Source organism: Aquila chrysaetos, chromosome 6, assembly GCF_900496995.4.
Source record: "Aquila chrysaetos chrysaetos chromosome 6, bAquChr1.4, whole genome shotgun sequence".
Lineage (NCBI taxonomy): Eukaryota > Metazoa > Chordata > Aves > Accipitriformes > Accipitridae > Aquila > Aquila chrysaetos.
The window spans coordinates 47,750,243-47,771,339 of record NC_044009.1 but is presented as its reverse complement, the minus strand read 5'-3'; the positions used below and the strand labels follow the sequence as shown (position 1 = coordinate 47,771,339).

General features: G+C 40.7%; 1 protein-coding gene across 1 annotated transcript in view; it reads left to right on the top strand.

Annotated features, from left to right (window-relative positions):
• LOC115343179 (von Willebrand factor D and EGF domain-containing protein-like) overlaps positions 1 to 21,097 on the top strand; it is a 190,295-nt gene that overhangs the window by 19,859 nt on the left and 149,339 nt on the right. Inside the window, exon 2 of the mRNA XM_030018811.1 lies at positions 18,847 to 19,031. Coding sequence (XP_029874671.1) covers positions 18,847 to 19,031 — 185 coding nt within the window. The remainder of the gene's footprint in view (positions 1 to 18,846; positions 19,032 to 21,097) is intronic.

Below are 21,097 nucleotides of genomic sequence, written 5' to 3'. Positions count from 1 at the left end.
ACAGGGTGCTAGTTACAATCCCAGGCAGGAGTGAAAGATCTGCTTCCAAGGCAAGGAAGCACTCAGTGCCTTGAAGAAGCCGACAGGACTCTACCCAGCACTTGGGGCAGAGCAAATATTTCACCTTCCATCTATCGACGCACAAAGTTGTGATGGGAAGCGTTCACAAACCAGGAAACCCCAGAGCTCAGGTTGTTTGTGCTGCCTTAATTTGCTCCTTGTGCTTGCAAATTCTAATCCCGTCTCTGTGGCGTGACCACACACAGATTTGCTCAAGGAATGGCACTTCCTTCGGTGCCCAGGATAGATGGCACCCCATAACAGAGCAGTGAGCCAGTATTTCATGTCATTCTTATTTGTGAGCACATGGCTTTAATACATGTATGCCACGAAGTAGCAAAAGCCATCTTGGAAGTGCCATTCATTTCCTGATAGGCTTTTTCCTTCTTTACTATAGTAACTGGGTGCTTAATATGCAGTCATTAATTTACTTTCACAGTCTTTGAGGGGTGAAGGGCAAATATTATTAATGTTATCAAGGCAAAGGAAAGTAGTGCAAGTCCATTAACAGGGAAGGAAAACAGGTAAAATTACATAGGGAATACAGATGCATTTGAAGTCTTCGTTGCTTCAGTCTTCTCAGAGAAATTTAATTACAATCAGATATTTAGCACAGCTAATTTCAAGATGGTAATAGGAACACAAGGCACAAAAAGAAGAGGGACAGCTAAAAATGGGTATATCCAAGTTGTCAGTAACTGCAGAATCCACCTTGAGTAATAGCCAAATCCTTACGTGAATCATTAAAAATTATCTTCAAAAACTTATGGAGAACCTCTGAGATCCAATGAAGGACAAAGACAGAAGAACAAATTCAGTACTTAACATCAAAAAGTGAAGAAAAGATGAATCGAGAACCTACAAACCAGTCAGACTACCTTCGATGCAGGTTCCTAATGACTCGCAACTTGCAGAGTTATTAGGAAAAATTAACAAGAATCAAATTTGTTACTGAGGGTAGTGCACATAAAGCACAGCAACTCATTAGACCTGTGGCACTTGGACTTGAGAGGCCACAGCTGGAGTACCATGTCTAATTTTGATCATCATACTTAAAGAAATTAGAGGCAGTTCAAAAAGGGAGCAGCAAAGCTAACAAAGGGTCTGGAAATATGACCTGCAAGGAAAGTAAAAAGACATAGGCTTATCTTAGAGAAGAGAGCACTGAAAGTTTAACCTTCTAACATGGGCAGTGGAGAAGGCAGCAGTTGGTTATTCCCCGTATCCGCAAACGGCAGAGGAAGAGGGAGACCAGCCTGACCTCGGCATAGGTGGAAGCTGAACACTTTCTAACCGCGGGAGAGTTAGGTGGTGGGACACCTTGTCTGGGGAGACGGGTGTCCACAAAACTCCCGTCACCTGGAGCTGAGAAGGCAATAGGCAAACCCCACAGGTGGGTGGCTTAGCAGTATTAAAACCTGCCTCAGAAAAGGGGAAAATAAGGGGATGGGAAAAAGCTGGCGTGGATTATTAAGAACAAATTGCACCGTATGAGCCCCTCTCCTTCTCTGACAGCGTTACTGTTCTAGGGAGTGAAAGGCAAGTGAGAGGTGTGATGCGTCCTGACTTCACCGGCATCTCCAGGCCAACAAGTTAATGGTTTCAGAGACAGGGGAATGGGGCTAAAAGTGTCCCATCCGCTGAGGTGTCCCATCTCTGTACCCAGAGCTGCCCAAAGGGGAGCCAGGCACAGAGCCGCTCTCTCCTTCCATGACAAGTACAGAGACTTTTTTTTCCTCACTCTTTCACACTGGAATGAAACAAAACCCCTTTGAAATGTTTAGTAAAAGCACTTAGAAAGAGAGGGAAAGGGAGAAAGATCCTTTTCTCCTGCCCCCCTCTCCCCCCACCGATCCCCTAATAGCTGCTGGCCCAGGAGATAAGGGCATTAATTTGGGAAGTTTTGCTCAGGCAGACCCAGAGCGGAGCCTGAGTCTCTCATTTTGTGGTTTCTCATGTTCTTTGATTATTCCAAAGTGCAGAGCTTCCTCCCTTTTCTTTTCTCCTTTTTTTTCCCTCCAGCAATTCCATACTAAAAATCGCACAATGATAACTTCAATGGAAAAACACACTTCTGTGAAATCTCAGCTGTGGCAAGTCAACATTTTCCAACAGAAAAATTTTTCATCAGAAAGCTCACAGCCAGCTTCGACATCGAGATTTCAGTAGCAGCTAAGCTTTAAGTGCCTCATATTTCTGCATATCAGGGTCATCAGTCAGGCACCCACAAAACGAGGAGCATAAAAGTAATGATCACCTCTGACATGGCTGGAGTGACTTATCTGGTGTGGCACAGGCCCCCGTGGCAGCCGTATCAATCACCTCCTCGGGGCAGCATTCTCAGAGTATTTTTTTCCTCCAAAATATCAATACTAGCTAACATTTTTTAAACACTGTCATCCATTTCAGTCAATCTTATTCTTCATAATTTCAGTCTCTTTCTATTGGGAAATTTGGAGTCCATTTCATAGTATGAAGTGTCAAGAGAACAACTGCATGAAAGAACAACATCCTTTCCCTTGCCACTTATATTTGTTTGCCTGAGAAATATGTGCAGTAGCAAAATATACACATCCACCCAAGCAAGAGAGTGGCGGTTCTGATGCACCACCACATACTAAGCATCTCTTAGACATACTAAAAAGGTTAACATTCAAAGTCTCTGCATGACCGGAGATCAGATTTTTAGGTAGTTTGATCTTGCTACCCAACCTTCTATTATTTTTTTCCTCCTTCATAATATTTGGATTATTTAGATAAAATCTTAATGGGTAACGCTACTGCTTTTCTATCTTATCCATGCAATTGCCTTCACTTATTTATATGCAATAATGTCACAAAGAGCTTATACTTTTCACTTTTATCAGCCAGAAAGCATACCGGAATTAACATATGGTATCTCACTCTATTCACTTTATACTGATTCCAAATACTCAGGGGCAAGTAGTTAGCAGACAGAGAGTAAAACAAGCATGTAAAATCCATGCCAAGCCCTAAATAGACAAGGGTGTGAACAAGCCCCTCCTTGTTGTTGAGCAACAGGGGACTGCTGGGAGCCCTCTCCTCAGAGGGACCCTGCGGATATTCCCCTGGGGCAGCACCTGAGGCCCCGAGCAAAAGAATTTGCAAAGTTTTCAGGGAATTTCTGGGAGCTGCTCAGAAAGATAAGTTCTGCATCAAAGCAATACATTCTGCTAAGAGCACAGACCAAGCAACGGTAACATCTCTAAAGTTCACAAATGTTATCCCATGTGTGGAAAATGGGTTTGTGTATAATCTGTGGTGTACGTTGTTGAATGTGGGTGGATTACATGACCTTCCCCAGTCCTTTCCTGCACTATTTGCTTTGACCTTCTATTGCATTGCCAAAATGTAGTTCCGTAGTTCCTCGCTCCTGGCTCAGGCTAGACCTCAGGGCAACAGGGACAGGCAGTCTGTTTTCCCCAGTGTATTTCTCTCTTTCTCCTTCTAGCAAGGTTTTGTCTCATAGACAGGGATTTTTTTCCCCTGTCAGTGTAAGAGGGGCTAACTTAGCTGTAGTGTTAATTTTACTTGGGCCAGAAGAAATGATTAATTGGTTTGTTTATTCTCTTTAATCTTAACATTGTTTGTTAACAGCTCCAACTCTTACTTGATCTGGCAGAAAAAAATCAGCTCTTATTTTAGCTATTATACATATATATATCTATCATAAAAAAGCTGAAAAGCAGACTCTTCCGCTGTCTCTACATATCACGTGCACACACATATATGATCACACCGCAGTTCTTTACGTCCTACTCTCATGGGAAAGGACACTAGCTTAATGACTATTTGCAGAGCCTTTTGCAAAGAGCTGGACTGCCATTTCTCATGAAATCACAGCCAAAATAACCTGCTGCTGTAAGAAATCTTTGGCAATGCAAAAATACTGCAAATTGTTATTGCAAATAAGATTCAATCTGTATAAAAATCTATGTCATTCCTGGCTATACCCATGATGCCCATGGACTATCCCAAGAAAAGGCTTGCCTTGAAAGAGAAAATGTCATTTTTCCTACCTTAGAAGAGGATTTTAAATGATGGGACACATTCCAAGAATAGGTCTGAGAAGAAAATATGAAAGCTGCAATCCTATGATCAGAGTGATAATGTTTTTGGTCCCTGATTAAAGAGAAATATTCAGCTTTGATGTACTCTTTGTAGTCAAGGAGTCATAATGAATAAGTAACAAATACCAAGAAATGAGTTTGAGAGAAATACAGAAACTAGCTGGTTCAGATGGCCGCTTCGAGTCAGACCTACACTATATTATCCATATCACTGATTGAGACCCTAATGGCAAATCAGACTTGCTGGCAACATGAACAAATTTGCATCGTGGCTAAGAAGAATTGCAACCTAAAAGGGTGAAAAAATGTAGGAAGGGCAGCTGTCTCTCAGGACACATGAAGATGAAGACTGTGTCTTGCTGTTGAAGAAATATGTAAAAATATTGCAGGTGACATGGATCCAGAGTGTTTTGGATGCATAGCTAGGGGAGTTGTTCATTTATGTGGCTGATCACTACAGTACGGGAGATAAATCAGAATTAGACATCCTTGCTTGAGGTAGAGGACAGGGAAATACCTCTATTATAGAAGGACCACCAAGAGACCAAAGCGGCCTCCCCGCTTCATGTCCCCATGCAGATGCTGTAGCAATAGCTTAGAGATAAGAAGGATTATCATGAAAAGCAGTAGGCTGACCCTCTTTTCAGCACTGTTCACGCCAAAATGCCTCTGTGCTCTTTACACTGGGTAATCAGGGTTGGGATAAGTGCCATGCCAAGACACACTTCATTCTTCTATGTATTTATGCTGTGTGCATGCATTGCTTTCCTGGTGCCAATGCAATAGGAGCTGTGTAACTTCCAGCTTGTTATGTGATGGGGGTCTTGTAGGAGACCTGTGTTTTCGATCTGGCTGTCCCACAGTCAGAATAAAACGAATAAAAAATAAGGGCTGATCCAATAGAGCAGTTCATGTGTATGAAGGCAGTTGAGATAGGAAAAACAAAAGCACAGAGATTTTGCTCCTTGGAGCAAACCCAATGATACGAGTGCCTTCAGGAGCGTGTTTCGAGTGAACAGAGCTTGGGTTAAAATGGCATTGGCAACACTTTTCTCTACATCAGCAAGATCTACTGTAGTTGCTTTTTGAACATGACAAACTGTTTGGCCTAGAGAAAAAGACACCTATTTTTCTAAAAGTTGAAATATTTGCTTTCAACATCTTTGCAAATGAAATGACTCGATGCCTCATGTTTCCAAGATATTTAATTTCAGGTTGAATAGGAGTTTAGTCTGACTTTCAATTATTATCAGTCTTTCTTTGTGATTTTAGAGATTGTATTTCTCTAGAAAAACTGAAAGGTTTCATTTTAGATTGAAATAAATCACTTTTCCTTGCTGGACCAGTGAATTGCAAATCATCTACTTACTAAATTTTCCACGTGCCGGTAACATATACTCAACAGTTGCCTTTTTCAAAATTTACTACAGCACAGTATTATAGCTGTGTCTTTCTGTCCCTCCTACATGCAATCTTTTCCTTTCTGCTTTGCTCTGGGTGCTGTCTGTACTTACATTATCGCAGCAGAAAAATGTAGAACATTAGCATCTGTTAATCCTTTTATACCTCAAGTCTTCACATGTTTGGCCAACTCTGCTTTCCATTGTGCCTGTCTGTCTCTGGAATAGCCTCAAAATTCCAGATACAGCAAAATAACCCAAAGTGTAGCTTGGTCCCGTGGTACTGCTGGAAGGCTATTTTAGAATTAAGATAATTCAATGGTTTAAGTGTGTTTGCTGGATCCCTAGGAGCAAACTTTTATCCCAGTTTGCAGGGATTTAGCCATTCAGTTGTTATTAATATTGAGCCATGCTGCTGAATCTACATGTTCTGTAAGGAAATAACCTAGATTTTTGTGCTTTCCTTTACAGTAGACACTTATTTCAGCAAATAATAGAAAGGATGAAACGAAACTTGTCCTTAGCCTACAATTTTACAGTGGCATGACAAAGAAGGAATGAGAGGCTAAAAAATAGCTAGCAAAGATCTTCACAGCAAATTTGGACCCCGGCTTTTCTTTCACACCACATTTGAAAGTAATATGTGGGGTAAAATAGAGAGTTGCTGTTCCTGCCAAAAGGGTAATTTGGAGGAAGGTGGGTAAACTGTGGGGACTGAAGTGAAAAAGAGGAAGATAAATGCATCTCAGTCCTGCGATCCTAGCATGATTCACTTTGACAGGCCTGAATGTTGGGTCTTCTCGTGTTCGTCAAACAGAAACACGGACCTGTCTGCAATGTGCTTTGAATGAGAGACAATAAGCCTTGTGCTGCATTCTTCTGTTGATGGAAAGCTGATTTTTGGACTGCTAAGACTGAAACATGCCAAACATTATCAGCTGCAGAATTAGTCTAGCCAACGCAAAAGACTCCAAAAAACCCTAATCCAAACTCTAACCTAAAACCCAAAAAAGCAAGTTAACATCAATTCTTCAAAAGAAACAGGATTAATTAAGAATCAGGCAGGTAGGGAAATTCTTTGAGAGGCACGGTGATGCTATTTTTGACCACCCTTTGTCTCTGAACTTTATTGACAACAAAAGTGATTTTAATTGTAAATGTTGCTTAAATAACATGGTTGAGAGCGAAAGTCCAGTAAGGATATTTAATCATAGTGCAGTGCAGAATAAAGGACCTGGCCCACCTCTAAATCAAGTGAATGCACTTACCCAAAGCAGTTCAGCTTTGATAGTCCACGAGGAGCAATTTTCTTTGCCGCACAGCACGTGGACCAGAAAGGCAGGAGGGCAGGAGCCACCACAACTGGGAGGCTGAGCTGGAGATGCCTAAATTCCCACAGTGAGACTGGAGCAAGTGACAGCACGTAAACCTTGTCATTTAGGGACTCCACAGCTGTCTCATCCACTTCACAAGTCACATCTGTGAAACCCTCTCCCACAGTAAGTGTTTCTGTCAGAAACTATCTTGCTTAGAAAAAAAAAGGAGACATTTTCCATCTCATTATAGCCAATAAGCAGAAGTTGGGCTAAAGAAACTGGTTTTAATATCCCGCTCCCTGGTTTCTGCTCTGCAGGGACATCATGAGGCAGCAGAACATTTTGGTATCAGGCCTGTAGATTTTCTTGATGAAATTATGCATTTTATAAACGTAATTGAATATGAATTGGTGCAAAGAAAAATAAAAGGAAGGGAAACAGTCTTGGAAGCTGGCAAAGTTGGCATGTTCTTATTTATAGCTAACAAAACTATATGAAAGAGAGCAGTTTCAGTGGGAGGGGGATCTGCCATGGAACACCCAAGTGCTCAGGCCATTGCCCCAGCACATGGAAAATCTGGTTTCAAGCCGGGGAAAACCAGCCAGCTCCAAATTTGCCAGTGGAGCCAAACCCAGCAGAAGATATCCCCAAGTTGGTCCCCCTCCTCCTGCCTGTTTGTTTGCATTTCGTTGCTCTTCCGCCGGGTCTATTCTGCCGACTGCACTCTGAGCACATCCAGTACCTCTCTGAGCATATCCACTGCTTGCAAACAATATTTATACAACTGAATTCAACATCAAGGCTAAAAAAGGTTAATGGGATCCTCATTTCCGAATGTAGAAAGACGAAGGTTGTGGGGGATAAAAAAATAGCCTTCTTGAGGTCACCTATGAATAAATGTGAACAGGTGTAAGGTCTGCACAGCAGCATGTGGCACCACCACTTCTCAGTCTATCACAGGCAAACCCCTTTTTATTAATGGGCTGACAGGCGTGTTATTCAAACTGCGGGGTTAAAAACATCATTACATTTCTGTAATATTCCACCCACACGGTGGATACTGTAGGAGATGCAATAGTCAGTCTTGCACGTGGGACCACAGCTGACTCAGGCACTGGTTTGGAGATGTAGGTCCACAGCGTTCTTTTTGAAGTGGCATATACCTTCTTTAGTGGGAACTAAACCTTCTGTGGACTGGGTTAACAGCAGAAAACAACAGAAGTAGAGCTTCCATGCTAAGTTTTAGCTATGTGTGCTTGCGCAGGATATTAGCACATGCCACACGGATCTACCTATACAAACTCTCTGTTCTCTAAACAACTCATAAAACACAACACAGAAATGACCAAAGCCTGACATTCACCACGTTTCACATAATCGAATTTTACAAGTTTCAAAAGCAACTCAGCAAAGATGGCAAATTGCTAAAGAATAAAGTAGCAAATGATAAATTGATTGCCTGCTGTTTCTTTGTGTACTAATTTGTGTTATGGCTTTCCAATCTGAAATTGCTTGAGTAGATTTTTGCTGTTTGTTTTTTTTAGCTCAAATTGCAAATGAAATGACTGTGGTAAACTGAATGCATCAAGTGTAATGAAGAATTGATCAATTGTTATGTTGTAGGGCTTTTCTGAACAGTGGTTTCTAGCCTATCTTCTTAAGATGAAAATTACAGTTATTAGCCAATTACCAAGTAAGAATGCAAAATTGAGTCTGGTTTTGATAACAGAAAGATGGAAGAAAACCTGAAATAGTGCACGTCTGCCTATAATCGCCTTGTCTTACCTATAGATTGTGATACACAGATAACATTTTCTGTTGAATTATTCCCTAGCAAAAGAATTAAGCTCTGGTTACTTTCTCGTCCAGTAATACTGGGTTTTAAACCATCTTTTTCAATAAAAAGTATAACTCTATTTTATAAGCTAAAAGTCTACTCTCACTGTTATTAGGCAAGAAGGAGGTGGAGGAGTAGAATTGAAAGCTCAGCATGGAAATGGCTCCATGGAAATAAAAAGTACTAGGATTCATCTTGTCTGGTGAGAAGAAACTATACTGCATTATCAGTGTCTAAGAAAGAAAGAGAGTGGTTCCCACTGAGAATACTCCATCTGGCAATCTGATTTTCTTTTATTTACTTTCTAAAGAACTAGAAAGTGCCAGTGCTGCAACTCCTGTAAAAAGCACTGGCATCACGTCGACTGTGGTGGCAGAAATCCCCATCCCATCCCATTCCATCCCAACCTATCCCTGCATGGGAAACCCCACACAGAGCCGGACAAGCCACTGAGGGACAGAGCTCATTTCCCGGCTCAGAAGACCTTCTGAGGACACAAATCTCCCCAGCACATTTGGAGTCATTTTTAAGTGAGCATCAATTTTAGAACACAGGAACCTACACTGTGATCAAAGTTAGTTCAGTGTAAATGAGAAAAAAATCAGTCGGTTTACCTTCTGCACGGCTGATCCTGATCAAAACACATCTGCCTATAATATGCACCATATGGGGCAACAATTGTCTCGTGTTTATTCCTATGCCTCCCTAATCCCCTGTGTCCTCTGTAAGCGTGCATATCTGTACCTGCAGCTCTAGCTGGATGGCCAGAGAAAGGCATTTTGCTTTATGCACATATAATTATGGAGATGTTTTTTCTTATTATGGTAATTACATCCTAAAAGATTGCACAGGTAGCAGCTGTAAATGTAATGAAGACTCAGCTGATACCAGCTGAACTGGATTTTCTTTTATATCAAAAAGCAGCTTATAGCTGAAGTCCTTGTAGATTCCTGAAACTTTGATATTATGAATGCTTCTACTACTCCTGGTAAATAAGCAGAGATGACCCTAAACAAAAAGGAAAATTAGTACCTATTACAATGGTGAATGTGGAGTAAATTCCGCTGAATAAAAATAATAAATGCATTTATCTGGAGGTTTTCATGTATAGGAACTGAAAGCCTTGCTCATTCATGGCATGAATAGGCATCAGCAGATCTCGTTCAAGTGCTAGACACACAATGGGCGGCATTTTCCACAACCAGAGGTACGAGATTCCACTGAAATACCAGCATAGCTGAGGGAAACTGCTGGCTGAAACTGTGACCATCCTGTTTCTATAGGAGGAAGGCACTGATGCATTTTAATTTTGAAAATAATTATGACTGTATGTACAGAAACCGTATCTTTCGAATGTTGAAGAAACAAACAGTGAGGATTGCTGATAAACTTGGTTTCTAGAAATCTATTAGACTTAATGTCGCACTTCCACGGTTGGGAGTACACAGCTTTATCTTATCACACTGGCCAGGCAGGCTGCCGACTATTTCTAGCTCATGACCTTTTATTTTAATATTTTTAAATCCATCCAAAGTGCTATAATGCATAAGAAGGGTTTTTGCATCCACAGCAGGAGCTGCTATGTGTCGAGCCCCTTTTGCGTCAACTTTCTCCGAGTTTCGAAGAGTGGGCAGCCTACGAGAGGGTGAAGGACAGGCTCAAAGAAGACCTGAATTTTGGTAGGAAGGTGGTGACATCCTTCCAGGTTTGTGCATTAGTTGGGAAGTGGAGCATGTCCATGTACATTGCTGCAGAATGCTAACAAATAAAGCCTTACTCCAAAAGCAAGAGCAAACCAAACCATTCTTCTTAAATGTCAAAACTCTGACAGAAAAGCCCATTATAAACATGTGAGGAGTGTGCAGCTGCCGAAACCACTATTGTGCCAGTGAACGGAATGAATAATAGCGATGAATAATAGCAAAACAATAGCAGGAAAAATTGCCTCGTCACCCTGCATACATTAGGAACTAAATCACACCCAGGACACACGCACGGATCTGGCATTTGGCGGAGCTAAGCTGCCTTCAGTCGGAGTCCCCTTATCTTTCCGCCAGTCTCTGCCGCATCCTGGATGCACTGACAATAATAAGTTAGTGGTGACACTTTCCCCAATGCTCTGTCATCCACATACAGAATTAAATTGAAGAAATGGGGGGAAATGTGGCCAAAATTCAGCATTTGCCATGGGAGCAGTCTGGAAAAATGTGTGGCTCGCAAATTGTAATTAGCCTGCGTCGCACTTGAGGCATGGAAACAGCTCCAGCTCTCAAAGGGCTAAACCATGGAAATCAAATCTCCATCTGAATAGAGCCCAGTGGGTTCTAAAATCAAAACATGTGAGTTCATTTTTGCTACTGCTATTTAGGAAAGCTACATTTGCAAGTGTATGTTCAACTGAGATTAGGAGGTAAGAAAGAACCTTTTCATTTTGTTTCATTTTTTCATTCTGAGGGATGAGAGCAAAATAGACCAATCAATAACAATAATTATAATTTTCTTTTTATTGATTGCTCAGAAGTCCTTAAAGGCATCATCATTAACTTAGAGATAACTTGAGGAAATTTATGGGGTTTTTAATTCTCTTCTGACACAGCAATAGTAAGTGATTTCTATATTCAGATGCTCAGCTTTCCTGCCTCTGAAGCTGAGCCAGAATTAGCGAGGATGAGACTTGGTAAAATTTAATAGAGTAATTGACACAATTTGGCTTTGTTGCTTTTCTAACTGGCACATTCAGTAGATGAGGCTATATTTCACAAAGCGGGGGAACTACAGACTTCACCTGTCCTGTCCAGCTGCCCGTTGTTTTTCATCTATGTGATCATGTATCGTCCCTGTTGTGCCCATATTGATGAGAGATGCCAGATAACCAGTCCTGGAGACCAAAACATTTTAAAGAACACTTCTGCTGGAAACTTCTTGGCTCATCCAGGTCAGTTGGCCACACATCCATTGTTGTCCCTGAAAATACTCGTTCCTTCATCCTTCCTATTTAGGGACCACTGAAGAAAGTGCTTTTCAGCACCTCTCCTGTGACGGTGCTCCAAACTCCACATTAAACTGCCCAGAAGTTCCTCAGACTTTGCTCACATTTCTTGCAGCGACCCCTTGTTGTCACCTATTTTGTTGGCCCCTCTTGACACCTCTTCTGGCCCCATGCAAAATGCATGTCTGCCTCTATCTGCGTCCTCCTGTGCGAGCTGTACGTAGTACATTATTCTGCAAAGCATTCGGGGGAAACACAGACTAGAAGTGAAGTTTCATATAATCAATTCCTCCTTTTAAACCACAAGTTAAAAATAGAAATGCAAGCCAAGATAAGAAATACTAGCATGAATAAATAATTGTTTTCTCTGGAACTGAACGTTGGCCCTTGGCTTGTCAATAGTATATTGCTTTATTTCATAGAAGACCAGGATGATATGTGACCTTGTTCCCAGGCAAATGAAACTTGGATGCATCATAAAGACAACATCTTGAGATGGTAGGAGGATTTTTTTTCAACTACACTTTCTCTCAAGGCCCCGTGCTACTGCCTTTGTGCAGAAAAAAAGAATTCCCTAAGAATTAAGCAATAAACTCACTAATCCTGCCTGCTGGGAGCAGTCTCTAGTAAGAGTTTCAGTTACATATACCATAAGTACAAAATATCAAGGATGTCATATAGAGCATCCATGGGACTGAGGGAAGAAGGGATCTCTGGCCACATCGCTGCCTCTGTCATTGGTGCTTGGACCACACTCAGGCACTGCAGGAGGATATATTGCAGGCTACGTTTTTTTTCCAAACATAGCAGATCCCTAGAGCTGAACAGTTTAAAGCCTGCTTCAAAAGAAGAGCGCTTACTCTGTAAGACATACATGTGAAAGAGTCTTTAATTGTATACTGAGTTCCCTGACTTACAAGAAGACACCTTATTTTCAAAACAGTGTAATATCTAAGGGGAAGCATTAAGCAGCAGACTCCTAGAAAACCATGTTCCTCCCTGGCTTGATTTTCCTTCGTTTTAATTCTGTCTGTTATTCAGTACAAATAATACATATGAAAAATGTCTTATTCTTTTCAGCGGGTGCTCAGCCTCTTCCTGGGTCAAATTTTCTATAATTACATTCATTTTACACAATGGTTCATTTATCTCTATCAATTTTGTCTTATGAACACATTATGACTTGTTCAAGACCTGGCCATTATGAGTATGTGGTGTTTGCACAATGTGCTTCCTTATCACTTCAGTTCAGTAGGAGATTCTTCTGCTTCTGAATTATCTGAAAATAGCTTTATTTATTAGCTATCAAGGTTTTTTATAAAATTATTATATTTTACCTACTAGAGGAGCATGCACGGTTCAAGCATTTTTATGTAGTGATCACTTTCACATTCACAACAAATTTCTGTCTCTGACTATTTTTAGGAATAAAATTTTTGTCATCAGCATGTGGAATAATTGCATTAAAATCTTAGCAAGTGTTGGTTAAATAAGGCAGCAACTTTCATCTTTAATAAACTGTCAGATGTGTCTTAGCTACAAATGCCCTATCTATTAATAGATTATTGTTCACCTGGAATTTGCATCCAGCAAAAGAAATTTTTAAATGTTGTCACATCAGAGCCTTCTACTGTTATTTTGAACACATCCATTAAGAGCTTGGAAAGAATTTCCCTTTCCCAACATCTGCCTGCCTTTCTTTTCTGACCAACCTCTCTTTCAACGTATGGTAAATCGTAATCCGGGGAAGTGGATGTCACTGACACACTGAAAGCTTCAGAAGCTTTCACTTGAGCTTTGCTACGTCAGTGAAATGCAGCCACCGGGCATGGAAGTGGCTGGTGATTAAAAGGTTTCCTTCTGTCGCTAAAACAGAAAGAGAAGAAAGCGAACACATCCTTTGTCTGCAACTAATTTGGAGTTACGGCTTAATAGCCGACGCATTTCAGACTGATTTTTCCAACTGAAAATCTTTCATAATTTTCCTGTGAAGAGCAATTCAAACACTCTGGAAAATGTTTTGTTCCACTATGGATTGTAAGAAACAAAAAGCAGAAAACTGAAAACCTGCCAGAGAGGTACTTCAAAAATTTACTGTGTCATACAAACGTCAAATATACGAGTATTGTCTTACATAATTTGAAAATATATATATATATATATGCACACTCATATATACGTACGCATACTTACATATACCTATGTGTGCATATTTTCAAATGTCGTACTTCAAAAGCTCCCCAGCATCTCCTCTCTCTGCCTTTGAGCGAAGCCACGTGAAAGCCGGCGGGCAGCCCCGCTTCCCCGGCCCCGGGGCTCGCTGCGGTTTTCAGGGAAAGCTCCAGCCGGGCTCCCACGATGTGGGGGACGACAGCGAGGAAGAAATCTCTGTCTGGGAATATATCTTTCCTGGTCACAGAACAATTACAGCACATTGCCAAATGGTGCTGTTGGGTAGTATTACCTGGATCGGTCACTGGGTTTTCATTCACCCTCCACACAAGAATTATTTTGTGATCTGCCACCTATTTCCCAGAGCTTTAGAATGCCCTTTAAATATATTGCGTGGCTGGCACCACTTTGCCCAAAACAAACATGCACCTTGGGCTTGTGGACTATATTTCTTTTAGGGTGTTCTAGCTGCCATCACCTATTGATATTATTTGATTTGCAGCCACTATTCAAAGCAAACAAACAAAATCTCACAGCTTCTTAAACCTTCCTCCACCTAAGCCACTGATATTTACTGGGAGCAAGAGCGACAGGTAGAGCTCTGTCACATCCGCACTCACCTGCCTTTAGGAAATAAAAGCAAATGTTTAGTGAATTATTTTCTTTCAAGTTTTCAGCCTGCTGCTCCAATTTTCCTGGCATCCCTCCCTGACACATGTGATGTTTCCTCCCATGGCCATGACCAACAGCCGGGACGGATGGACCCTTAGCAAATGCCTGGTGGTCCCCCCAGCAGCATCTTTTCCACCAGCACCTCTGCCCGAGAAGTGCATGTGTGGCTCAGCTGCTTGCAGCCCACCCAGCTACAAACCTGCTTGAAATAAGCTCCAGCCAGCAGATGTTTAAGGTGTTAAATGCGTGGGCCTGTGCTGGGGGGACCCCAGAGTAATGCCCTAAAAACACTCTGCTTTGGCTGGTCCCTGGCATAGCCCTGTGGAACCCCAGTCCCACCCGGTACAATATTGAGCAACCCACCAAGGATGGGCTTCTGGGCTGCTGCTGTCCCCAGGATCTACCGACATTCACGTCTTCCCCCAGCCGTGGTCACGTCAATGTTTCCTTTAGGTGAGAGCCAAATCCCAGGTCCGTAACAGTATTTTAACATGAAACACCAGTTCAGATGATACACACTTTCCGCTCTTTTTCCATCGGATATTTTTGGATGCTTCTGCCCTCTGCAGGAGGCTCTCTTCTTCCCAGCGAGCCCGCAGGCTGCCCTTCATTTCATTTGCACATGACAACTTCCCACACATTAACGTCAGGGGAATCTCGACCTCCAGGCATTAACAGCAACTTTTCTTATGGCTTCAGCGGAGACACGTCTTCCCCCACGGGACTTGCTTTATCATGCCGCCACAGTTATTCAAATGCTGTTTTCACTTAGCAGCTGCAACAGGTATTGTTATTTGTTTGCTTTTTGTGTCAAAAAGGAGCTACTCAGTATGTCTTTGCAACAAGTTGCTGCCACAAAATTGTTGGGTTCAAAAAAAAAAATGCTTGAAGTCTACTGAAGAGAACAAATCCTTATGTCTTAGCAACAGCTCCTTGCCTATATCAAGGGTGATGGTGCTTCAAGAAGCAGCTCTTTGCAGGAGACTAAAGCGCCAGCTACTACGCAACATGCAATTCCAACAACACTCTGGACTGAGAGCAGCAAAATCTCGCTGCACAGTTTAATTTCTTCCTGAAGGAAATCTGAACGGTGATAATGACGATGAGCACTCAGCTGCCTGAAAAGCCAGCATTTTTTTCATAAGCTCTTTTAATGCAATTATAGGAATAAATCTGGGCAATTAAATTAAATGTATAGGTTTCTCGTATGTAAAGAAATAAATATTTCCTTTTAAAGGCAATTTAGCCTGCACACCAGAGAGTAACATCAACTCCATACAAGACATGGATGTGGACTTTTATTGTTTCCCACAACAGGGGGGGACAATTGTGATATTGAGCACTTCATCACTGTACACAAACTTGACATCTGCATCTGACTTTGTCATGAATTAAAAATGAAGAGGAAGGCTTCATCTGATTAGAGTGTAGCTGCAGTCACCATAAGGTACAGGCGGGCATCCCTCAGGTGAACAACCAAGAGGGCTCAACTGTATCTTCTTGGGGTTTTTCTAAATAGCATTTTCATAATATAGTCTGATTACAGTGATGCCTTCATTTATTTATTTCTGCGGGAAAGGCAGTAGTAATTAACTTGTACCATGGCCTGCAATTTACATGTTAAAATTTACAATGATTCTGTCATAAGGCCATAATAAGCACCATTTTACAAGGGAAACTCAATAATTGAGGGATTGTTTTGCTCACGGCTTGCTGCAAAACCTGGGCGAGCTTTTGCTCGCTCTCCCTCCTGCTCCGTGCCAGCGCACCGCCATCGACTCCGGTGTGGTTCTGTCTGATCCGCATCAGGGTGAGAACAAAATCTGTCAGTCTGGCTCCAGGGGAGCTGACAGCGGATCAATTTGCCTTGCTGCCTCCTCAATGACAGCCTGCAAGCATAACTAAGCAGGTATATAAACATACTCTGACATTAAATACAGACTAAAATACACCTTTAGAGGTGGTGGCTGCCTGAGCCAGGGCTTCACATATATGCTCTTTAAGGAGCGAACACATGGCGTTTGTCCCAAATACTGTTAAATTTAATGGGTGAACACCCCTCTCCTTATTGACCTTGCGTGCCTCCCCCATGTGCTCCTCCAAGCCCCTTCGTGCTCTTTGCAAGTCCCGTCTGCAGCGTTCAACTCCTCTAACGTTAATATGCTCTACTGCAAACAAAACTATGCGAAGGATGAAAAATAATTAGCTGTGTCTCAGTGTCTAATATATTTGCATTGTTTAGACAGAGTAGTTAATCATTGGTAAGACCGCAACATGTTGTGTGAATTTGGATTATAATTAATACATATTAAGCAGAAGGTTATTAATTACATTTAAAGGGAGTATTTGATATTATTATTATTGAGAAAGTGAATGCAATTAATTATATTACAATGCTCTTGCAGGATTCCTGTGGCAATACTGTGCAAAGAGCTGTTTACTTTTAGACTCTTCTGTCTTTTGTTCAGAAAGCAGGTACTTAGGGCAAGCAAAAAGCACCACGAGCCAAAGTCGTGGTCCCATTAACACTCCTGAAGCACCGAGTGATATTGAAGGGGTCAGCGAGGGGCTGCATTTTTTAATGGTTTTTAAATACAGGGTAAACTTTTCATTTGTATAAAATAGTTGGTCTGCTAAAATGTCACTTATTCCCTTGGGTTGGGAATTGGCAAAGGACCGTCTCCATGTGGTCCCTACCGCTGAGCCCAAATCTCCAGAAAGGACATCTGAGGGAGGGAATTGGATCCCAGATTTAATTAGAAGAGCAATATTTCCAAGTGTTCCCTCTCTAAAATGGCTCTTACCTGTAGAAAAGAAAAGCTTAGGGCACTCCTTTTTTATTTGAAAAGGCAATTGTATTAATTCAGCTGAATTTTGCATTGGAATTGCACTATCGCTTTGACAGTTTAGTTCCCTGAAAATTGCAATAAAGGCTCTGTTACGCTACATTTTGTCCCCATTTGTCTTGTATACCATTGCCTTGCCTTTGGCACAATAAAAATAATCTTTAAAAATAGTACCATAAATGGATTGACTTTGACCTTCTGAGTATCTTGTCAATAAAATAAAAATGATAAATCTGTTTCAGAGTGCCACTGGCGTAATATTAAAGCAGAGTTATAATCTGAAAAATGACATTTGAAAAATGATATTATGGGGAGGGGTCTTATTCTCTGTCAACGGTGTCACAAACATACATAAGCTCTATTTACAGTGCAAAGAGGTGATTTGCTAAGTGCTCGGCTTGCTCCTGAAACCAGGTTGTGCAATTCCTGCAATGTGCTCTCTGCCTCTTACATCATCATGAGCGATTAAAGATTACTGCAGCAAGAAATTAGCTGAGCCTTCTGTTGCCGATGCATAAAGCAGAGCAGCTCCACCTCAGCCTCCTCCTGTGACCCGCTCTGCAGTGCCAACACAGCGAAAATGGACTTTGCCCCACAGAGAAATGGCTAAGATAATAAAGACAAGGCCTTTTTTTTCTACATGATAAGCTTTCTGAAAATAAACAACTTCTAAAAGAATCACTGCAAGGCTTCTTTTTATTAGGTGATAAAAACCTACTGAATATTCTGTAAAAAAACTCAGGAGATATATGAAAATAAACAGGGCAGGCGTGTAAACAAGCATACGTCGAGGGGCAGCAGTTTTTATTCAAACTTTGCGATGCATGCGCAGAAGCTCTGATGTATTTGGCTTTCTGGGTACATGCCTCAGGCGAGTCTGACCTGTCACTTGAATATTTGCAAGCCTAACTTCAGCTTATTTCTAAAAACCCTGTATTGTTGGTTTTTCACCATTTCGTTTTCTCTTTTTTAGCATTTCTTGTTTTCATTATTCTAAATATGTATTTAAAAGTATGTGAAGTGCACTTTATACTTGAGTATCAATATATATTGTGATTAAAATGCTCATGCATATAGTAAACTAAACTAAAACCCCACATATTTTCAAAGATCACAGGGCTTTGGAACCTCAAAACGTTACTCGATTTTTTGAGGAGGAGCAATTCAGATGTTAATCTGTAAAACTAGACTGAGGTCACATTAAAGGATTGAGGTGTCTGGTTCTGATTCAGATATGATGAAAATCTGGATAACTAAAATCTTCTTGTTACCAAGCTTCCAATTTTATATATTTAATTCCAAATTTGATCTTTTCCCAGTGTTTGCCTTGAAAACTAGCCCGATCCTAAACTGAATCTGAACATAAGAGACGTAACCCTCCTTTAAGCGCGGTTATTAACATTATCCAGTTGAATTAACTTGAGTTAACTTATTTAACCTCTGTCCTTTTTCACCCTTTCCAGCTCCCGAGTGCTCACCGGAGGGACACCGCGTCCTCCGCAATCCCTACCGCAGCACCAGGTTTGACTCACTGGAGTTGCAGCGAACGGCGATTCAGGACCTGGTTTGTGACCACTCCTTGCCACCGGCATGGTACCGTTTCATGATCGACAACAGGCCCGCAGAAATGCCAACGAGATGCGTCGAAGTCAGTAAAACTTAAGCATAACCCTGGTGAATTTTAATAAATCCTTTGATGTAATTTTCCTTTCCAGCCACCTCTATACTCTCATAGCCAGTAGACTGCAATGGGGATAGGTGAGTGGTAATGGGAAAACCACTTTTCCCATAGTAATAACAATAACAGTAATAATAACAGTAATAATAATAATAATAATAATAATAATAATAATAATAATAATACTGTTACATCCAAGGGCAGTAGTCAGAGACTAGGTTCCCTATGGACTGGGCGTTATTCAAGTATAAAACAAGGTGTTTTCCAACTCTAAAGAGAGATACCGTAGTAATCCACATATGTCACCGTAAATCAATTCTGTTACTTTAAGAATGGCTTCTGGAACCTGACTCTTTCCTCATATGATTTATTGTGAATTAGGAACATGGCCTTATTATGAAATCAGAAGGGAAAAATCAGAAAAATGAATATTAAAAGAGATTCTTTAGTGATACAGAAGGAAAAGCGAAATTTGAGTCTTTTTCCACTGTTACCATTTCTTGTATTATTTAGTTTCATAAGTATGCTAATGGCTTTCTAGAGCAAAAAAGCTCCATCACATAAGACTACTCTCTAAAAAAGACAAAACTATAATTATCTGTTTTTATGTATGTTTAATATGTATGACAATAACATTTAACTTGCAATCATTGCTGCCAGAGCAACTTGAGACCCTAACTAAAGTCATTGTCATCTCAAATAGCCCAGCTGCAGGAGGTTAGAATAATTTCAAACACACTGTTAAACAAAATTATTCAGAAAATAATAAACTAATTACCATAAATGAATTTAAAGATGAAATATTCAACCTAGAGTGCCAGGAAGTTTAATATTAGGCAATGCTACCCTAGCTGGAGAACCTTCTCGAAATTAGCAAACAATGTTTCATATCCATTCAAAATGGACCTGTGAACCTATCACAACAGAAGTATATCTTAATAATCGAACATTAAATGAAATATTAAGAGATAATTATTACTACTGTGGGATTTCTAACTCTCTGCATACACAAAAAATAAATCTAATTAATGTGAAAAAATTGGCATGATTATTATTGAAATATTCATTTCATGGCAGGACATCCTTGAATATCCCAATGCATTATGAAGTTTATTTTTACAGTTTGTTCTATAAGTGTGTATATATTCTATAAAATTACTTAATTTGTCATTGTATTCCAACAATTTTGAGTATGTAGTAATGCTCAACTGTATGAGAGTTCTTTCCAACAATACATGCTTTGTTTCTTTTAATCTCTTCTCTGGAGTTTTTTATTCAGGTTTGTAGAGCTATCTTCATTAGTTTAGTTTCTTATCTTGTAACATAATTCTTGTCATTGGTTTCTTCATTATCCTCTGAATGACAGTAAATCTCTGCTTCGCTGTGCTGATGAAGGATTACATCTGTTAGATGTCACAACTGGAAGAATACGCTTCTTTTAGATCTTCACCTTCTAAATCTGCCTCTACGTTCTCTCTCTTCCACTTAATTAAATCATTGTTTAATTTGGTTTTCCATTTAATTTGAGCAAAACCTCTGGAACAAAATAATTTAAATTAATAACTGCACAGCTTCCACTCCTTAATAAGCAGTTATTATTGGACATTCCAGCCTGGCTGGAGTGAGCTGATTTTAATTAAACAAGTTAAAGACAAAAGCCTAACAGATAGAAGAGAAAAGAGACCAAATAAAGCCCGACAATACAGCTGGAGAGTTAAAGAGTGCATTACTCCAGCTCCTGGTGAAATATATGCCTGGTGATATCCTGTTGATACTGGTTGGATACAATTAGCTGCTTATCGATGGATAAGATTAACTTCTTAATTCAAAGTAATAGAAGGTAAGGATTCTTGTCACCCAATTGAGCTCAAAAGGGATTGAAACCATAATGGAGATTTAGAAGTCCTGCCCAGCTTGGGAGGGAATTGCGGCAGGACAAACGGCACGTGCTGGGTGGGCACGAGGGGGGTGAGCTCCAAGAACCGGCTGCGGTGCCTGGGCAGGGGTAGCCGACTCCTTCAGACAAGCTCTCAAAA